This window comes from Littorina saxatilis, linkage group LG7 (genome assembly GCF_037325665.1).
Source record: "Littorina saxatilis isolate snail1 linkage group LG7, US_GU_Lsax_2.0, whole genome shotgun sequence".
NCBI classification, from domain to species: Eukaryota; Metazoa; Mollusca; class Gastropoda; order Littorinimorpha; family Littorinidae; genus Littorina; species Littorina saxatilis.
The window spans coordinates 21,103,594-21,120,377 of NC_090251.1; the positions used below are offsets into that span (position 1 = coordinate 21,103,594).

At 38.7% G+C, this 16,784-nt stretch overlaps 1 protein-coding gene and 1 long non-coding RNA gene across 2 annotated transcripts in view; both read left to right on the forward strand.

The window, feature by feature from the left end:
• Positions 1-16,784, forward strand: part of LOC138970906 (glucose-6-phosphate exchanger SLC37A4-like) — a 33,229-nt gene that overhangs the window by 4,966 nt on the left and 11,479 nt on the right. The window contains exons 2-9 of the mRNA XM_070343486.1: positions 2,534-2,671; positions 3,949-4,043; positions 4,410-4,545; positions 4,982-5,074; positions 5,672-5,845; positions 14,861-14,946; positions 15,297-15,404; positions 16,065-16,203. Coding sequence (XP_070199587.1) covers positions 2,534-2,671; positions 3,949-4,043; positions 4,410-4,545; positions 4,982-5,074; positions 5,672-5,845; positions 14,861-14,946; positions 15,297-15,404; positions 16,065-16,203 — 969 coding nt within the window. The remainder of the gene's footprint in view (positions 1-2,533; positions 2,672-3,948; positions 4,044-4,409; positions 4,546-4,981; positions 5,075-5,671; positions 5,846-14,860; positions 14,947-15,296; positions 15,405-16,064; positions 16,204-16,784) is intronic.
• Positions 7,536-11,091, forward strand: LOC138970915 (uncharacterized). The gene is made up of 3 exons (XR_011457108.1): positions 7,536-8,305; positions 9,089-9,179; positions 10,176-11,091. It is a non-coding gene; the product is annotated as an uncharacterized lncRNA (long non-coding RNA).

Genomic DNA, 16,784 nt, shown 5'->3' on the forward strand with positions numbered 1-16,784 from the left:
CTGTTCACTCATCCAAAAGACTTTGTCATTTTTTTTGACAAAATCATCAGGCTCAAACAGGCGATGCAAAAGTCCCACGCTTTGAAGTAAGTTACTTCAAAGTGTGGGAAGATCCCCCCACACTTTGAAGTAAAAACTGAGTTTACTTCAAAGTGTGGGAAGATCCCCCCACACTTTGAAGTAAAAAATGGGTTTACTTCAAAGTGTGGGGCACATCCCCACACTTTGAAGTAATTTACTTCAAAGTGTGGGATTACTTCAATCAATCAATCAATGAGGCTTATATCGCACATATTCCGTGGGTACAGTTCTAGGCGCTCTGCAGTGATGCCGTGTGAGATGAAATTTTATACGGCCAGTAATTGCAGCCATTTCGGCGCATATTTACCTTTCACGGCCTATTATTCCAAGTCACACGGGTATAGGTAGACAATTATTAACTGTGCCTAAGCAATTTTTGCCAGGAAAGACCCTTTTGTCAATCGTGGGATCTTTAACGTGCACACCCAATGTAGTGTACACGGGGGAGGGGGGGGGGGGGGGGGGAGTTCGGACACCGAAGAGAGTCTGCACACAAATTTGACTCTGAAATAAATTTCCGCCGAACCTGGGATCGAACTCACGCTGACAGCGGCCAACTGAATACAAATCCAGCGCGCTACCAACTGAGCTATATCCCCTTCAAAGTGTGGTGCAACAGTCGTGCCGCGTCTGCTATCCAGTTCGCGGTAGGATTAGAAAATATATATATATATACCAAACCGATGTCAAATACGAGCTGATTTGGTGAAATAAAGCACATTTCTACTTGCGAAACCCATCGAACAGCCATTAGGCTAAGCGAGAGAGTTCTCGTGATTGTTTTAATTAAAAAACTCATTCATAAAAACTAGAGACTAGGTTTCTGGTCAAAACGAATGATTAATCTGCTGTATCATTCGCTTGTCGGAAAGACAATCGGCCTACGCGCTCCTCTCTCAAATATGACCTTCTCTTGTCTACTGTCTCGGAAGATTTATTCTACTCCCAAATAGCACTTCTTTGCACCTCTTATGACTCCTTCGTCCTCTAGAATCCCGTACCCACACCAAATACGAGCTGATTTGGTGAAATAAAGCACATTTCTACTTGCAAAACCCATCGAACAGCCATTTCCGGTGCTCGATCGCGGACATTTTCAGCTTTGAAGGATATTTACGGGCAAATATCAATCGCTCCCTGACTTTTTATGCATCGAGAAACAAATTTAGTCATCGCTGAATCAGTAGCTTACCTTAAATCCCGACATAAATCAAACAATACCTAGAAAACAGACAAAACTTGCCTTCACACGTGTCATGAGCGGCATTCGGCTTCTGTTCGGCATTTGACCGGTTATCCCCCGTGGTGTGGGCGCATGACTTTGGAACAATTCCATGGAATGTGTTATAAGCTGTTTGGCGCAAATTCTTAATGTCCTATTACACTTTCTGAAAGCGGTCAAATGTCCTATTGATGCTGAAGAACTCAGGACATTTGTCCTATAGGTATGAATTTGTAGCAACATCCCTGGATTGGGTATTGCTGATCGTTATCCTGGAAGAGCAGAAAAACAATCAAATCCCACTAATTTTGTATTAAGTGGATGGGGTGAATTGTTGGTCAGTATGTACTGCAGTTACATGTGTTGAGAATTATATGTCTTGCTTTCTTTGGGAAAGCTGTTTTTCTATGCTTAAAGCCCCAGTCTGCCTCAAATGGTTTACAGAACGATTTAAATCTTCTCATGAAAAAAGCAGTTCTAACATTATGGATCACATTTGCAATAGCATTTAATAGCATTGAATGACACAGTTCGTTTGAATGGCTATTTAGCTTGCGTAAACCACACACCAGTTTTTGTGGTTTATCTAACCCCTGAGCCATTGTGGTCCCGTGTGATCAATTTTTCTTTTTTTCACAATTTAGTCGTCAGATTGTGATTTCAATGCGACTCACTGTATCTGCAATAGCACGTTATTGTGTACCTCTTAATCTAAAATGCAACAAACGACTGCGAGTCACACGAACTTATCGGCGGCGGTTGGCTTCAAAGAAGCAAGCGCTATGCTGAAAATGTGTCTGCTTTGGCCAACACGACCTTGCATGACCTGTTTCCGGGCTCCCTTTTTTCAAACTTTCAAAACTTCGAATTGTACTGATCTTGTCTTGATGACAAAAGAATTCTTTTATGATTTAAGAATGTTTGTGTAACAAGCTGTGAATTTATAATTTAGCTTTTAAATGTTTTAAGTGCCATAACGAGGCGTCCGATTTGTCTCATTTTAAATCCGGCTGGCCACGCAAAATTCTTTGAAAAATATTTGCTCTTTACGGAGGGCATGCACCTTAAGCGGTGAGTGTTTAAACGAAAGGGTGTTTGTGTTGGGTGTAAAAGCCTGACAGTGTTTGTGACCAGAAACTGATGGTTTACATGAAGCTTAGTTGTGCCTTTAAGGAAAGACTTTTAATTTGAAGATGACACACATTTAAGGGTGGACATTATGACTGACAGGTATGATCCTGAGCAGCCAGACACTGGGCTACAGTGTGGGCAAGCTCCTGGGAGGTGTGATGGTGGACATGTACAGCCCCAGTCGCATCTTCCTGGCTGTTCTCATCCTGGCTGCAGTCTCTGTGGTGGCTTTTACAGGTGAGTCTTGTCAAGTTTACTTGTGTCCTTTGTGGCTGATGATGTGCAGGTGGTTTGCATAATAGATAATATTGCAATTGTGAAGGACACATGGGGGAATTCGGGGGTTGTGATTGGATAGTCTCTCACAGCCCTATTTTGACGATAATTCCATATTTCTACGGAAGTTGTTCAATATTCTTTATAAATTTACAACACCAAACCACACATGTTTCCAGTTCAGCTCAAGCACTCTCATACAATCGATGACATGACATTCTACTTACCAATCCTTGTCAACTCTTAGGATGATTATGAATTATCCTAATCTGCTTCCTTTCTGACGAAACAAGACATAGATATAATTTATGCCCTTGTATGCCACAAAATCAGTCTTCAAACTAAGAAAGTGGTATTTTACCGTTTTTATAGAGTCAAACAATCCATGGACCAATCACTAGCGAGGGGTGTGTCTGAAAAACGTGGACATGGTGGGTTATTTGTCTCCCTAAAAGCAATGGTATGCACTCTTTCACAGCCCATACACACCCTAGAGAGTTATAAATCCGAACATCGTCTATTCCGAATAAAGGCCCTTCCTTTTTTTAACCAATTTTTCTAGACAATTTTAAGGTCGCTGGGAGGTTTAACTGGACTGCAAGTTTTCCAAAATAATATATGCTCAAACATCACAGGAAGTCAGTAGAAATGGAAACAGATATATATATATGTGTGACACAAGTATGTTTGTATGTATATAGTGTGTGTTTCAGGGATCTGCATTTGGGAGCTTGAGCGGGTGGTAATGGGCGCTCTGAGGGAATAATATTATGAAGCACATCAATGACGGACTAAATTTTTTCAGATTTTTCTGTTCTTTGTTTATTTGTTGTTTTTGTGTGAAATAAAACACCAGCTTGTCATTTTGTGTGACCAGATGTGTACTAGTTATGAGTAATTTTGTTCCAGTCAAATATTTTTGGGGTAAATAATTTTAAGACTATTGTAAGCTGATCCTTTTTACAATACAATACAATACAATAATACAATACAATAAACTTTATTAATCTCTAAAAGAGAAATTGCATTGCTGAGCTTTTGTGTCCGTAATAAAACATACATAAAACATTCAAAAATAAACATTTGTTCTTTGTCATTCATACATTCTTGTGTTCTTATACATTTCTTCAATTCATGCATCATTATTCTATCATAATTATGTACATACATATGATAGTATTGTTTATTTGCTTTTATATTGCTTGATATGTATGCCACTTGTTATCACACTTGTGCAGTGTTTGACACGGTTGCCATGTTCGCACTGTGTTGGTTTGTCAACGGCTTTTCTCAGGGACCCAGTTGGCCTGCCTGTGCTGTTCTCATTAAAAGGGTAAATACATGGAATACAATTTATACAGATTTTGTTTTGTCAAATGTGAATAAAGTTTGCAACAATATAGTATAAAACAGATACAATTTGAGAATACTATGGAATGTAGTAGATGTGTCCTCATAAAACTTCTTGCCATTAAACAAACAGATATGAACACATTAGACACTACGTGTACATTAAAGAATAAACTGAACTTGCACAGAAAGACTTAATCAGTTACTGGTTATTCTGTTCAAAATTGCAACACTAGTTGCATATAAACAGCATCATTCTTTTTTTTTACTTTTAGCATGTGTAGAGTCATTTGTAACCAGTTATAATTATTACTTTGATTGCTTGGTTTTTGCACTATTCTTTTTCTAGTGGTTTCCGCCAGAGAAATTTGGAACTTGGTGGAGCATGCTGTCAACATCAATGAATGTGTCTGGAACTGCCGGACCCATCATATCAGCATTTCTACTCACCACTTATAGCTGGCGGTTTACCCTCAATTTAGCTGGTACTTGCTAATCAAGCTGCTGCTGATTCAGAGATTAATGTCCACAGGCAAACTTGAGTTATAAAGGACATTATAGGTGTGGAATACAATATAAATGGCTGGTAGACTGATTGCATTGCATTCTATTGCAATGCAACTGTACTTTTGCACATTACTTTGAAACAAAAGTCTGAAAGTAAGATTGCCATGGTATTGGAGTAGTTTTCTGTGTCAGTGAATATGATGCTGTTGCTTTGATCTTATGATTTTACTGTACTACACAGTATCAAGAAATGTGGATAGTTTCAGAGAATGTTGCAGTCAATTTGCTAACAACAGATAAGTTACCTCTCCACTCTGTATGAATGTGTGACAGTTTTACGTCTGTACCTGCTTTCATGATAATTGAAGACATTTTGTGGGATGTTATGTAGTGTGCTGATTTTATTCCTACCAGGGTCTTGTGCTGTTGCTGCGGCGGGAATGGCGTTCTTCGTCCTTGCTGACAGTCCTTCACATCAGATACCACCTTTACAAAGAACCAACACAAGTAAGTGACAGCAAGGGACCAGCATTTTCTTTTCATCACTTGAAACATTGATCTACTGAGACTTATGACCTCATTCATATGTTCTGTAGTTTAGTCTGTACTTTTTTTTGGATTCTCGTCAAATACAAAAAAACAGAAAAGATGAGATCACAATGAGTAAAACAATTTGACAGCCTAATTACTAAGACTCATTACTCAGGGGTATCAAAAATCACAGGTAATGTCCAACTATTTCATGAACGACGGACAAGCAAGATATTTGGTTAAATTCCCCAAAAGCACTAAAGAATTGATGTCGAAGCAATATTGAAAACTGAGAAATGTTAAGTTTGCAATTTAAAAAGTGTTTTTCCTAAATGATTGTGTAATTGCTCCTATATTTCTTGATTTAATGATGACTTACATGACTTATGCCTCTGGAATCCTGGTGGAACATAGGGCTGCTTGATTAAAGGATGACTTACATGACTTATGCCTCTGGAATCCTGGTGGAACATATACTGCTTGATTTAAGGATGACTTATGCCTCTGGAATCCTGGTGGAACATAGGGCTGCTTGATTTAAGGATGGATCTTGCATATATGTTTGCCTGACAGACAAAACCAAAAAATCCGGCATTGAGTGGCGATCAGGCGTGTGGGACATATTGACCCAGCCTGTGTTTGTGGCAACCTGTATCAACTACCTCCTGGTGTCTTTGGTCAGAGGTGCAGGCAACGACTGGGGACATCTCTACCTTATACAGGAGAAACACCACTCTCACTTCACAGGTACAGGTTTACTGTTAGTAAGTAGAACTCTCTCCCAAAAAATTAAAAAGAAGGGGATGTTTTCGACTGAAAGGAAAGATGCTACTGTTTGAAACCTTCTTCAGCAGAGAGGGAGAGGGGAACACACCAACAGGATGAACAAGTGCTGACCTTAAACGGGGTCAGGACACCTTAATTGTAGTATTCCAAAATGGGTTTTTGGTGACAGAATCTATAGGCCCAATGTTAATAAAGTAATACTAGTGGTACCCGTGCTACGCACTTTGTGTGCTGCGCATGCGATGTCATTTTGTTGGTTATGTGCTTGTGAAAATGTTGTTTGCATCCCTCCCCCCCCCCCCCGCACATTATCCCGCATATAATGAATTATATTCTCTTGGTGAAAAATAAAATGTTAACCCTTACACCGGTGCAATTCTGTAACACATGTTACATAGCCACTGGTGAATTAACAGAGAGAAAAATAACAAAAAACAGTCATATAGGTTTTCGCATCAATGGGAGGTAATCGGAACTGACCAAAAAGACTGCGCGACCGCACGCGACTATACAAACAAACAAAATAAAATACAGCAGGTATGACGTTTGCATGAATCCATGATTACGTCTACATGAACAACAGTGATAAAAGTGCGCATCTCTTCCCAGCCGTGCAGCGCTTTGAAAGTTGGAAGCATTAAAATTTAAACGGGTAAAAAGCCATCGTGAAGATACGAAAAAAAGTATGACGTCTAAAATACTTAATGATTCAAACGCATAGTATAACATATGTAATTGACAACATTGACAACAGAAAATATATACATGGTTCACACACACAATCGAGTGCACACATCCATCCATGCTTATTTAAAGTCATGTACACACACACACACATACATACATACATGGCATCAAGCAACACACAATTAAATGACACATATGGAATATGGAAAACGTATAATGGACATGACCATGGCAAGTAATTTACACCGTTACCTACTATAAAATTGATGATATATATATACCACTCACTTGCTATTCGCCTAAAAGCTTGCGGTGTGCTGTGACACATATAAGAAACCAGAAGAAAAAAGGACTTTACTTTGGCGAAAAGAGCATATGCTGCTTATTTTTGTACATAACTGCTATAACTGTATTTTTTCCGAACACTTACATGTAAAAAACATAGAGATATATCTTACCATTTCACTAAGACAGCCAAAATAACGGTCAAATTAAGGGGAGATCATGATGACGTACATGTCTATGGTTGCACCGGGGGAAAATATTTAGTCGCTGGAACCTATAAGGTATAACACATGTTACATAGCCACTGGTGAATTAACAGAGAGAAAAATAACAAAAAACAGTCATATAGGTTTTCGCATCAATGGGAGGTAATCGGAACTGACCAAAAAGACTGCGCGACCGCACGCGACTATACAAACAAACAAAATAAAATACAGCAGGTATGACGTTTGCATGAATCCATGATTACGTCTACATGAACAACAGTGATAAAAGTGCGCATCTCTTCCCAGCCGTGCAGCGCTTTGAAAGTTGGAAGCATTAAAATTTAAACGGGTAAAAAGCCATCGTGAAGATACGAAAAAAAGTATGACGTCTAAAATACTTAATGATTCAAACGCATAGTATAACATATCTAATTGACAACATTGACAACAGAAAATATATACATGGTTCACACCAAACACTGTACATTAGTAAGACGTGGAACTTGCGAAGAAAATGCGAAAAAGTGTTTGTGGGTTATCGTCCCTAGTCACATGCTGGCGGCGAAAACAAAATGGCGGATCGCGTAGGTACCGATCGTGTGCGAGGTGGTGGTAAATTGTGCTCGGCTTTTTGTTGCAAGAACGCCCGTTACAAACAGAGCTGCTTCGGGAAAACTTTCCACAAGTTCCCTACAGAAGAAAAAAGGTGGGTTGTGCAGTGATTATTTCATCAGGTTTACCTTCTTCAGAATGAGAATGCAATGGCTCGAGTCAACTCACTCAGTTGACTACAGCGTCAGCGAGTACTTACGAATGTGAGTGTGAGTCAGCAGTCAGTACAAAACAACAGTTTACACTTGATGACAAACCCGTGGGCATTATTTGTCGAATCCTTTATCAAACCTTGCTTACGGGAAAACTACAGTACAAAGGTACATCACTCATCCGTTTTGCGTTCAGGCAGAGCGTTAGATTTAGACTGAAGATCTGATTTAGCTTTTTTTGTCTTTCCTTTTTGCTTAGTTTAACAATAACATTGTTGTTTTTATTGTCAAACTAGGTGCAGAATATGGATGCAATTCACAAGGCGAGAGGACTTTGAAAAGCTGCAGCCAGCTGATGTTCAGTCTCAAGCTTTGTACTGATCACTTTGAGGCCAACCAGTAAAACAATCCTGCAGAGAGGATCACTTGTGTGGAATGCTGTCCCGACATTGTTTGCAGTGCCCAATCCACCACCGAAGGTTATTTATTTATTGGTTTTAGGTTTTTGCAAACCAAAGAAGCACACTATTAAATGCAGGTTGAGTAATGACAAGTTTGAGGCTGATGTAAGAATTGAAAACAACAGCATTGTTCCCATCAAATAATGCCTGTTTGCATTTAGCGCAAAAAAATGATAAGGCCAACAAAAAAAAGTTACTTATTTTGGATCGACGTCTTGATTATGATGATATGATGAACTTATTTTGCAAAAAAACAGCCCCAAATGGCAAAAAAGGTATAGGGTCGGCGTCAACAACAAAAAAGTTGTATGTTTCTGGTCACCTGACCCTACCTATGTTTTCCCGACGACCCTAGACTTTTTTTTTTTTGCATTTTCAAAAATAAAAGGGGTATTCGAAAATTGTTTTCCTGTTTTTCAACAAAATAGTTAAAAAGATGGTTTAAAAAAAAAGTTTAGAAAAAAAATCTCCACCTTTAGTCATGTTAGGTCACAAAAAAGTCTGTTTAAGGTAACATAGGCCCCCCAAAAATAGCGTCGGTAGGTCGGCTTTTTAGTTTTGTATTTTAGCCATCTGAATATTTTAATTTTATTTTTTAATGCCCCCAAAAAGTCTAGGGCCGGTGGGAAAAAAATAGGGTCGGTCCGGATACCGTAAACAGATTATTTTTTGTTTTGCCTTACCAGAAACATACACTTTTTTGTGTGGCCTAAGACCAATGCCATAAAATTGGGAGAATTGTTTCATTGTGACTGGGTGTTGGTTGTGAGTTTGTCAGTGAAAGAGCTGTGCAATTTGCAGGTTGCTAGTGGGAGGAAGCCACCATCGCAAAGGGTAGCTACAAATGAAGCCAGCACCGACCTGTCGCCTGATGCACAAATTGTTCAACCAGGTAAGAGATTTTTAACCATGAAGAACACCCTGACATCAAAAAAAGTTTAAACCCATCCATTACATAGTTGATAATTGCTGTATAGGGTGACGGGCGCTGTGGCGGGGTGGTAAGACGTCGGTCTATTAACTCGGAAGGTCGAGGGTTCGAATCCCGGTCGCGGCCGCCTGGTGGGTTAAGTGTGGAGATGTTTCCGATCTCCCAGGTCAACTTATGTGCAGACCTGCTAGTGACTTATCCCCCTTCATGTGTACACGCAAGCACAAGACCAAGTACGCACGAAAAAGATCCTGATCCTGTAATCCATGTCAGAGTTCGGTGGGTTTTAGAAACACAAAAATACCCCGCATGCTTCCCCCGAAAGCGGCGTATGGCTGCCTAAATGGCGGGGTAAAAACGGTCATACACATAAAATTCCACTTGTGCAAATAAATGAGTGCACGTGGGAGTTTCAGCCCACGAACGCAGAAGAAGAAGCTGTATAGGGCGGATGCATGGATGGATGAAATTGTACCTGTAGTTCCCACACGTAAAGATGGGAAACATATCCTGTTAGAGGCATGGTGTAACAAGAAACAATTAAGTGGCTCTATTCCCATCTCCCTCCCCCCCCCTTTCCCCGTCGCGATATAAGCTTCGTGGTTGAAAACGACGTTAAACACCAAATAAAGAAAGAAAGAAAGAGGCATGGTGTGTGAGGAGTTTTACCTGGTACTGTTGTCCTAATCAATCAATCAATCAATCAATATAAAGCTTAGTATTCCGTGGGTACAGTTCTAATGGCCTCACCCATTCAGTACCAAACAAGGTCAATTCCATCATTGTTCCACATCGTATCCATAATTGCTAATACACTTCATTTCTGGCCTGCCTTCCTACGCTATTGTTTATTTTCATTTTGTGATTGAATTACACGTGTTTTAATTTCTTCCAGGTTGTAACTTGTTATGGTTATGTTATTTTATGTGTGTTTTGTGTGTGTGTTTTTTTTTTAAGATGACATTCAGGCGATCCTGGAGGACATAGGATGTAAAGCATCAAAGTCGTCATCCTCCCCATCCCCTCCTGAAGCGGAACTTCGGCAGAAGGTCAACAAACTGAGGAGCAAGGTTTTCCGATTAGAAAAGAAAACGATGGAACCCCGTGTAAAACGAGCGAGTAAATTAGCCAAGCCTCCCAAGAAAGACTTTGTAATAGAACAGTTGTCTCATATATTATCAGGCGAGGCGAGCTATTTTGCCATTTATGCCTGTTACATATTTACCGGTTATCTGCTGCTGTGTCCAATCCTGGCAGAGACGGAACGCATGTTACCAAGGAGCCGAAGGAGAGTCGATGAGATGAGAGAATGTGATTAACAATTGCCAACTCTCTCCGTACAAAGAGGGTCCAAAATTGTATCAAAATATAGATCGTAGGGAATTCAAAATAAAAAAAGACAATAGACAAAACATGTACTTCGGCTCATAGAGCCTTCTTTAATTTTTAACTCAAAAGTCCATGCTCCGAGAGTCCTTTTTTTAATTTTGAATTGCCTACCATCTATATTTTTATACATTTTCAAAAAGATTCAACAGTCACCTTCCGTTATTCTTGAACTTGGCTATCCCAGCCTTACCTCAACATTCAATATTCCTGTGATATTTTTGACGTAAAATCAATTTTTACTGTAAAACTCTTCGGCAAGAGGATTGGTCCAAGCAAACAAATAATAAACTTGTAAGATTTTTCCTGATATTTCCGATCAATTGCCTATGGTTTTATTTAGCTAAAAGATTCAAACGTCACACCTATGACTCATGGCTATTTTTAAGGGGAGAGTAGCATCCCTGGTGTGTTGTTTTTGATGTACCTTTTAGTCTGTTTACCGTAACATAGGCACACAAAAAGAGGGTCGGTAGGTCGGCTTTTCTTAAAAAAATTTTTATAACCATCTTTTTAAATTATTTTGCAAAAAAAACAGGAACAAAATTGATTTTTTTTTCTTTTTCTTTTTCTCCAAATGCCAAAAAAAAAGGTCTAGGGTTGGCGGGGAAAAATAGGGTTGGTCGGGATACCGTAAACAGACTATTTTGCTTTGTTTTGCCTAAGCAATGACTAACAAACTTTCTTTAGGGTCTGACATTGTATATACTATACAATTTTTGGGGTATTAACTAAATACATGTATACAGTTTTTGATTCCTTTTATACTTTTTCACAAATTAGCCCCTCCCCCCCCCCTTTTTTTTTTTTAGTCTGCCCTGGGGGCGGGAGGTCTCCTAATTTCGGTTTCTAGGGTCATCTTATGCTTCCCCATGAGCTGAGAACTTAATTTAAAATGGGCCACGATTTTTTTATTTGTATTTTGTAATTGTGCCTTTGTCCAGTCACATGATTTCACTTTGTACTTAAAAACTTGGCACTGTCATCATTTATTGCTATTTATTGTTCAGTTGTTCAGTATTTATTGCTATTGGGCATCAGTTGTTCAGTTGCCCTCTTTCGAATGAGCCATGCATGCATTATGGATGTGTTTAGCGAATTGGGATACCTCAAGCAATGTAAAAGAAGAAACAATGTGAAGCAAACATATAGCACCAAATAAAATAACCGAATCAGAATGGCAACTTCTTCAGTGTATGTGTGTGTGTGTGTGTGTTTGCTGTTTTAAATACCGAAAATGTGAAAATAAAGCAAGTCACAACATGAGAAAGATCGACTGTACTAGTCATAACAAAGCAGGAGACAGCCTGGCCAGCATGCAGCAAAGGGGAATAACTCGTATTTAGCCATTCTCATTTCTAAGCATGCCCAATGAGGAAGTTATCCTTCTTCCCATTGTAGTTTCTTTGTTCACACACACAATCGAGTGCACACATCCATCCATGCTTATTTAAAGTCATGTACACACACACAAACAACGGACATGAACATGGTAAGTATTTTACACCGTTATCTACTATAAAATTGATGATATATATATACCACTCACTTGCTATTCGCCTAAAAGCTTGCGGTGTGCTGTGACACATATAAGAAACCAGAAGAAAAAAGGACTTTACTTTGGCGAAAAGAGCATATGCTGCTTATTTTTGTACATAGCTGCTATAACTGTATTTTTTCCGAACACTTACATGTAAAAAACATAGAGATATATCTTACCATTTCACTAAGACAGCCAAAATAACGGTCAAATTAAGGGGAGATCATGATGACGTACATGTCTATGGTTGAACCGGGGGAAAATATTTAGTCGCTGGAACCTATAAGGTTATACGGCGACTTATCAGGTGATAATGTTTCGAACTATTTAGTAAACAAATCTATGGAATATTTTGGAGTTCCATTAACAGATAAACAGATCTATCTATCTTCTTATTATTTTAGGTTCGTCTGGGGTAGAGAAATAAAACACACAGCTAGGTTCGTCTGAGGTGCGGTCGCGTGTTTAGTCGAACCGAAAGTTGAAGAAGAACCAATCACAGATCTCTTTCGCCGCGATGTCAAAGTTCAGGTCAAAGTTCACTGTTGTCTGCTCAAATTTGCGAGACAAACCTCTTCAAACTTTGTTCGTGGACAAAATTGGAAGTCGGGACCTAGCGGAATCGATTTCCTGGGTCACGTTGGCATAGCAACCGAAGGAGAAGGCACAAATCCGCGCGGTTTGGTCACAGGAATCGAAAAACCACCGAAAATCCTACCAGTATTATATAGTAGATAGCAACAAATTAAACTTTCTAATAACATACCATTCTTGTTTTTTCATTCTGAATTTTGGAGCGTTAGCAGTCTTTCTGTTTTTGGATTTCTTTAAGAGTTTTTCCCTTGCAGAGGAGAGTTGTAAGTAGAAATGTGCATTCAACACAGCTCTCTTTTTGTCTTGCCTTTTGCTCTTTTTCTTTTTTCAACACTTCTTTATGTAGCCAAGTGCACTTTGCTACCCTAAACACTCTAACCATCGCATAGCGAAACAGCCTAGTACAGTTCAAACGAAATCACCCACCCCGTAGCAGATGATACGATGATGCGCGCACACCTTGCTGGCGCAAAATCTAATAAAATACCTTTCCCCATATATCTACCAAACTTCTATCTTTCAAAGTCCCTTTTATCTTTGATATTGTCCTAATTATATTGAGGTTTGCATAGAAGTCAATGATTAGGCTAGATGGCTGCATATTATTATGTTATTTACGATAATGCTTCGAACTGACCAAAGCGTCACTTTGACTTTGACCGGTTTTAATGTATCGTTGAGAGAAATTGGTTTTCACAAACTCATCTTTGTCTTTTCAATCATTGTTTTGTAATTTCTGTATTTCTATTACATAGCCCGTACCTATGTTGCATATGATTTTAGTTTGTTTCAGGCATGGGAATTGAAAATTGTAAAAAGGGCGGAACATTTATAATTGAAGACGCGAAGCGTCAAGTCAACGGCGCTAAGCGCCTCGCCTTACTGGGGGGGTCCGGGGGCCCCCTGGAAAAAAAATTTCTCCAAAGAACCCAGATGGTGCAATCTGGTGTCATCTGAGCTCCAAGTTTGCCATTAAATTCTGTTTTTAGAATCAGAGTTTTTAGTACAAAAATGTACCAATTTTGCTTCTTTGAAGAAAAAAAATAAATACATGTATTATATGGTTTAAATTTGTAAAAAAATTGATCTGTTGAGACAAACAGGAAAATGTAACTTGTAACACAATCTGTGCAATCTGGTTTACTTTCAAACATAAAAGTTTAATAACTGAGGCGGGCGGTAGCAGTGCGTGAACAAAGTACGGAAAGTTTTCGAGGGCTTTTGCGCAAAGGCCAAAGTAACCGGTGCTTTTTTTGTGTGCCTCCACCCCTTTATTTTTTCGGCGTACACTTTTGCATTTTCGGCGGAACAAAAAAAAAATTCGGCGGAAATCCGCCGTTTGGCGGACAATTCCCATGCCTATTGTTTATAAAGATTTGGTTGTATTAAGTGATGCTTGTTTTCTCTGCGAAGATTCAGAATTTAAGTACACATGTACTCGCGCCGGAATTTAGCCGATTCCATTTACTCTCAGACTTTGCCGCTTCGTACTAAGTCACTGTATAATTTTCCCCCATGTAACGCATATAATGTTTGTCTAGGGTTCTTCTTTTTATGTGTATGATTTATGAATTTGTCCATTATCCCAGTTTAGAGAGTTTTGTAATTTTCTGCACTGAAGTTGGTTCAGTGCCTTCGCTAGGACCATTGTTTTTGTATCGTACTAAATGAATATAAGTTTTTACGAAATGTTATCTATTGCAATGGAAAGCCAAAGGTCGTAGCTTTAATTTGATGTATTGTTTGTTAGAATTGGTTATGTATTTGTTTAAATGACTGAGGGTAAAGCTAGTGTAAGAAACACAGATTCCGTGTTTCTGGCCGTATTCAGGCCGATTTTCATCCCTGCTGGACGGTGCTTTCTGTGCAGTCTGCGCCTGGGGTATAAGTATAGGCCGAACACCGGCATAAGCAGCTGAACACCTCACTGCATTTGCTTCTCTGTCTACGGGTTTTGCTTTCGGCCTCTACGTTTGCTTGCATTGTTTTCTTGTACAACGAATAAAAAGTTGAAACAAGACGCTTGGACTTGGGCTTCGTTCTTACAACCTTCCACTCCTCCACTACACTTATGTCTAAGATTTCTCTTGTGAACCCTAATTAAACTGCGAGCATGTTACAGGCAGCAGTTTTACCAGCAGTCAGGAACTTGGAGGAATTGTGGGATCTCTTGCTGCTGGCTACATCTCAGACTTTCTCATTGCCAAGGTTTCTGTTTCTGTGTTAAATTATCACAGCTGTTTCTTGCATTATGAGTTCACTGTTGCACAAGTTTTACTATTTTGTCTAAACAGGGTTGGTTTACTTGGCTACTGTTTTTGTTACATGGATTCACTGTTACAAATTATTTTAGTAAAAAGACAGTTAATGAAACACTTATACTCAATTATTCTTTTGTTTCTAAAACCAACAACATACGTAAAAGAGAAATATGTTGAATGATAATAAATCAGCACCTATATTTGGTACATGTATTGATTTTTGTTTGTGTTATTTTTTTTATCTGACGTTAAACTTTCTGTATGTTAAATGATGGTTTGTTTTGATTTGTTTTGCAGAAGTGTGATTATTACAATCCTCGCTTGCTGGTGATATTTTTCTGCACAGTAGCACAGTCAGCCTCTATTTTCCTGTTCATCTCCTCTATTAGCAGCAATTCGTCCAGTGTGAGTGACTCATTACATTGTATTTCCAAATTACTTTCTCTGTATACAGAATAAAAAAACAAGAAAGGTATGTTATTGAAACGTTATATTTTTGACAAAATGAAACTTTATGTTACGTTTTGTTTTGTCATGAATATATAGTTCTAATAACACACAGTTCTTGTTTTTGGATTTTTAATTTTGGAACTTTGGCAGTCTATTTGTTTTTGGATTTCTGTTTCCAGAATTATTCATGTATTCGTTTTTTGTTTTACACGTAGTACTGTGTAAAAGGTTGACATTTTTCTTTGAAAGGTACAAGACTCAACATTTTATCCCTGTTCGCACAATGAGATTTGTTTTATTGCAATTGTTGCATTTTTCTAGCTGCTTTGTTTGATAAAATGATGCTACTGCTAGACTGTCAGGAACGTTAGGTCTTGTGTTTTATGTGCCTCTTTTGAATGTTCTTGTTCTTGTAATTCTATTTTGGTGTGTTTTTATAATCGTTGACAGGCAGGTTAGACGTGTCGAAGGCAATTTTCTTTTTTAATGTATTCATTTTAATGGACAATAAAGTGTTGTTATTGTGTTTGGGTAGGGGGGTGGTGGCACTTCCAATGTGTTCAGACTCAGAGTTGATATTGACATTTCTAATGTCCTTGTCGTCTTTTCTTTCAGCTGCTGATCAGCACAGTAGGTTTTTGTCTTGGGTTTGGTGTGTATGGCTGCATTGCAATGTTTGGTGTTGTTGCCATGGAATCAACCATCGACAGGCTGGCTGGAACAGCTCATTCCATTGTCGCTCTGGCAGCCAATGGTTGGTACATGTACTTGTAACTTCTGTTTGGAGTGAATCGTACGTCATCACTTTGATTGTATTATTAGTAGATCGGAGGTCAATGCAAACATCATACACAAGGTTTGAACACTGTTTGTATTGAGCGAGCTACCATTGATGTGTGCTGTGAATATGGTTTTACCACTAGTGCATAGGACATTTGTTAACTTATTTCTTTAAGACTAAGGAAAGCTTGTGTGGACTTTGTGGTAAAAATGTTACTCATCATCTCCATTAACATTCTAGTGTGTTCCTTCCTGTCTGTAGCATTACATGGTTAGGCAAAACAAAACAAAAAGTCTGTTTACGGTATTCCGACCGACCCTATTTTTTCGCGCGACCCTAAACTTTTTTTTGGCATTTGGGAAAAGAAAAAAAAAGTTTTAAAAAAATCTTTGTTTTTTGGCAAAATAACATAAAAATATGTTTTTTTGGGAAAAAATATTTTAAAAAAAATCCCGACCTACCGACCCTATTTTTTTGGCCTGTGTTACCGTAAACAGTCTATTTTGTTTTTTTGCCTTAGTTGAATTACATGCATATTATGTCCACATCCATAA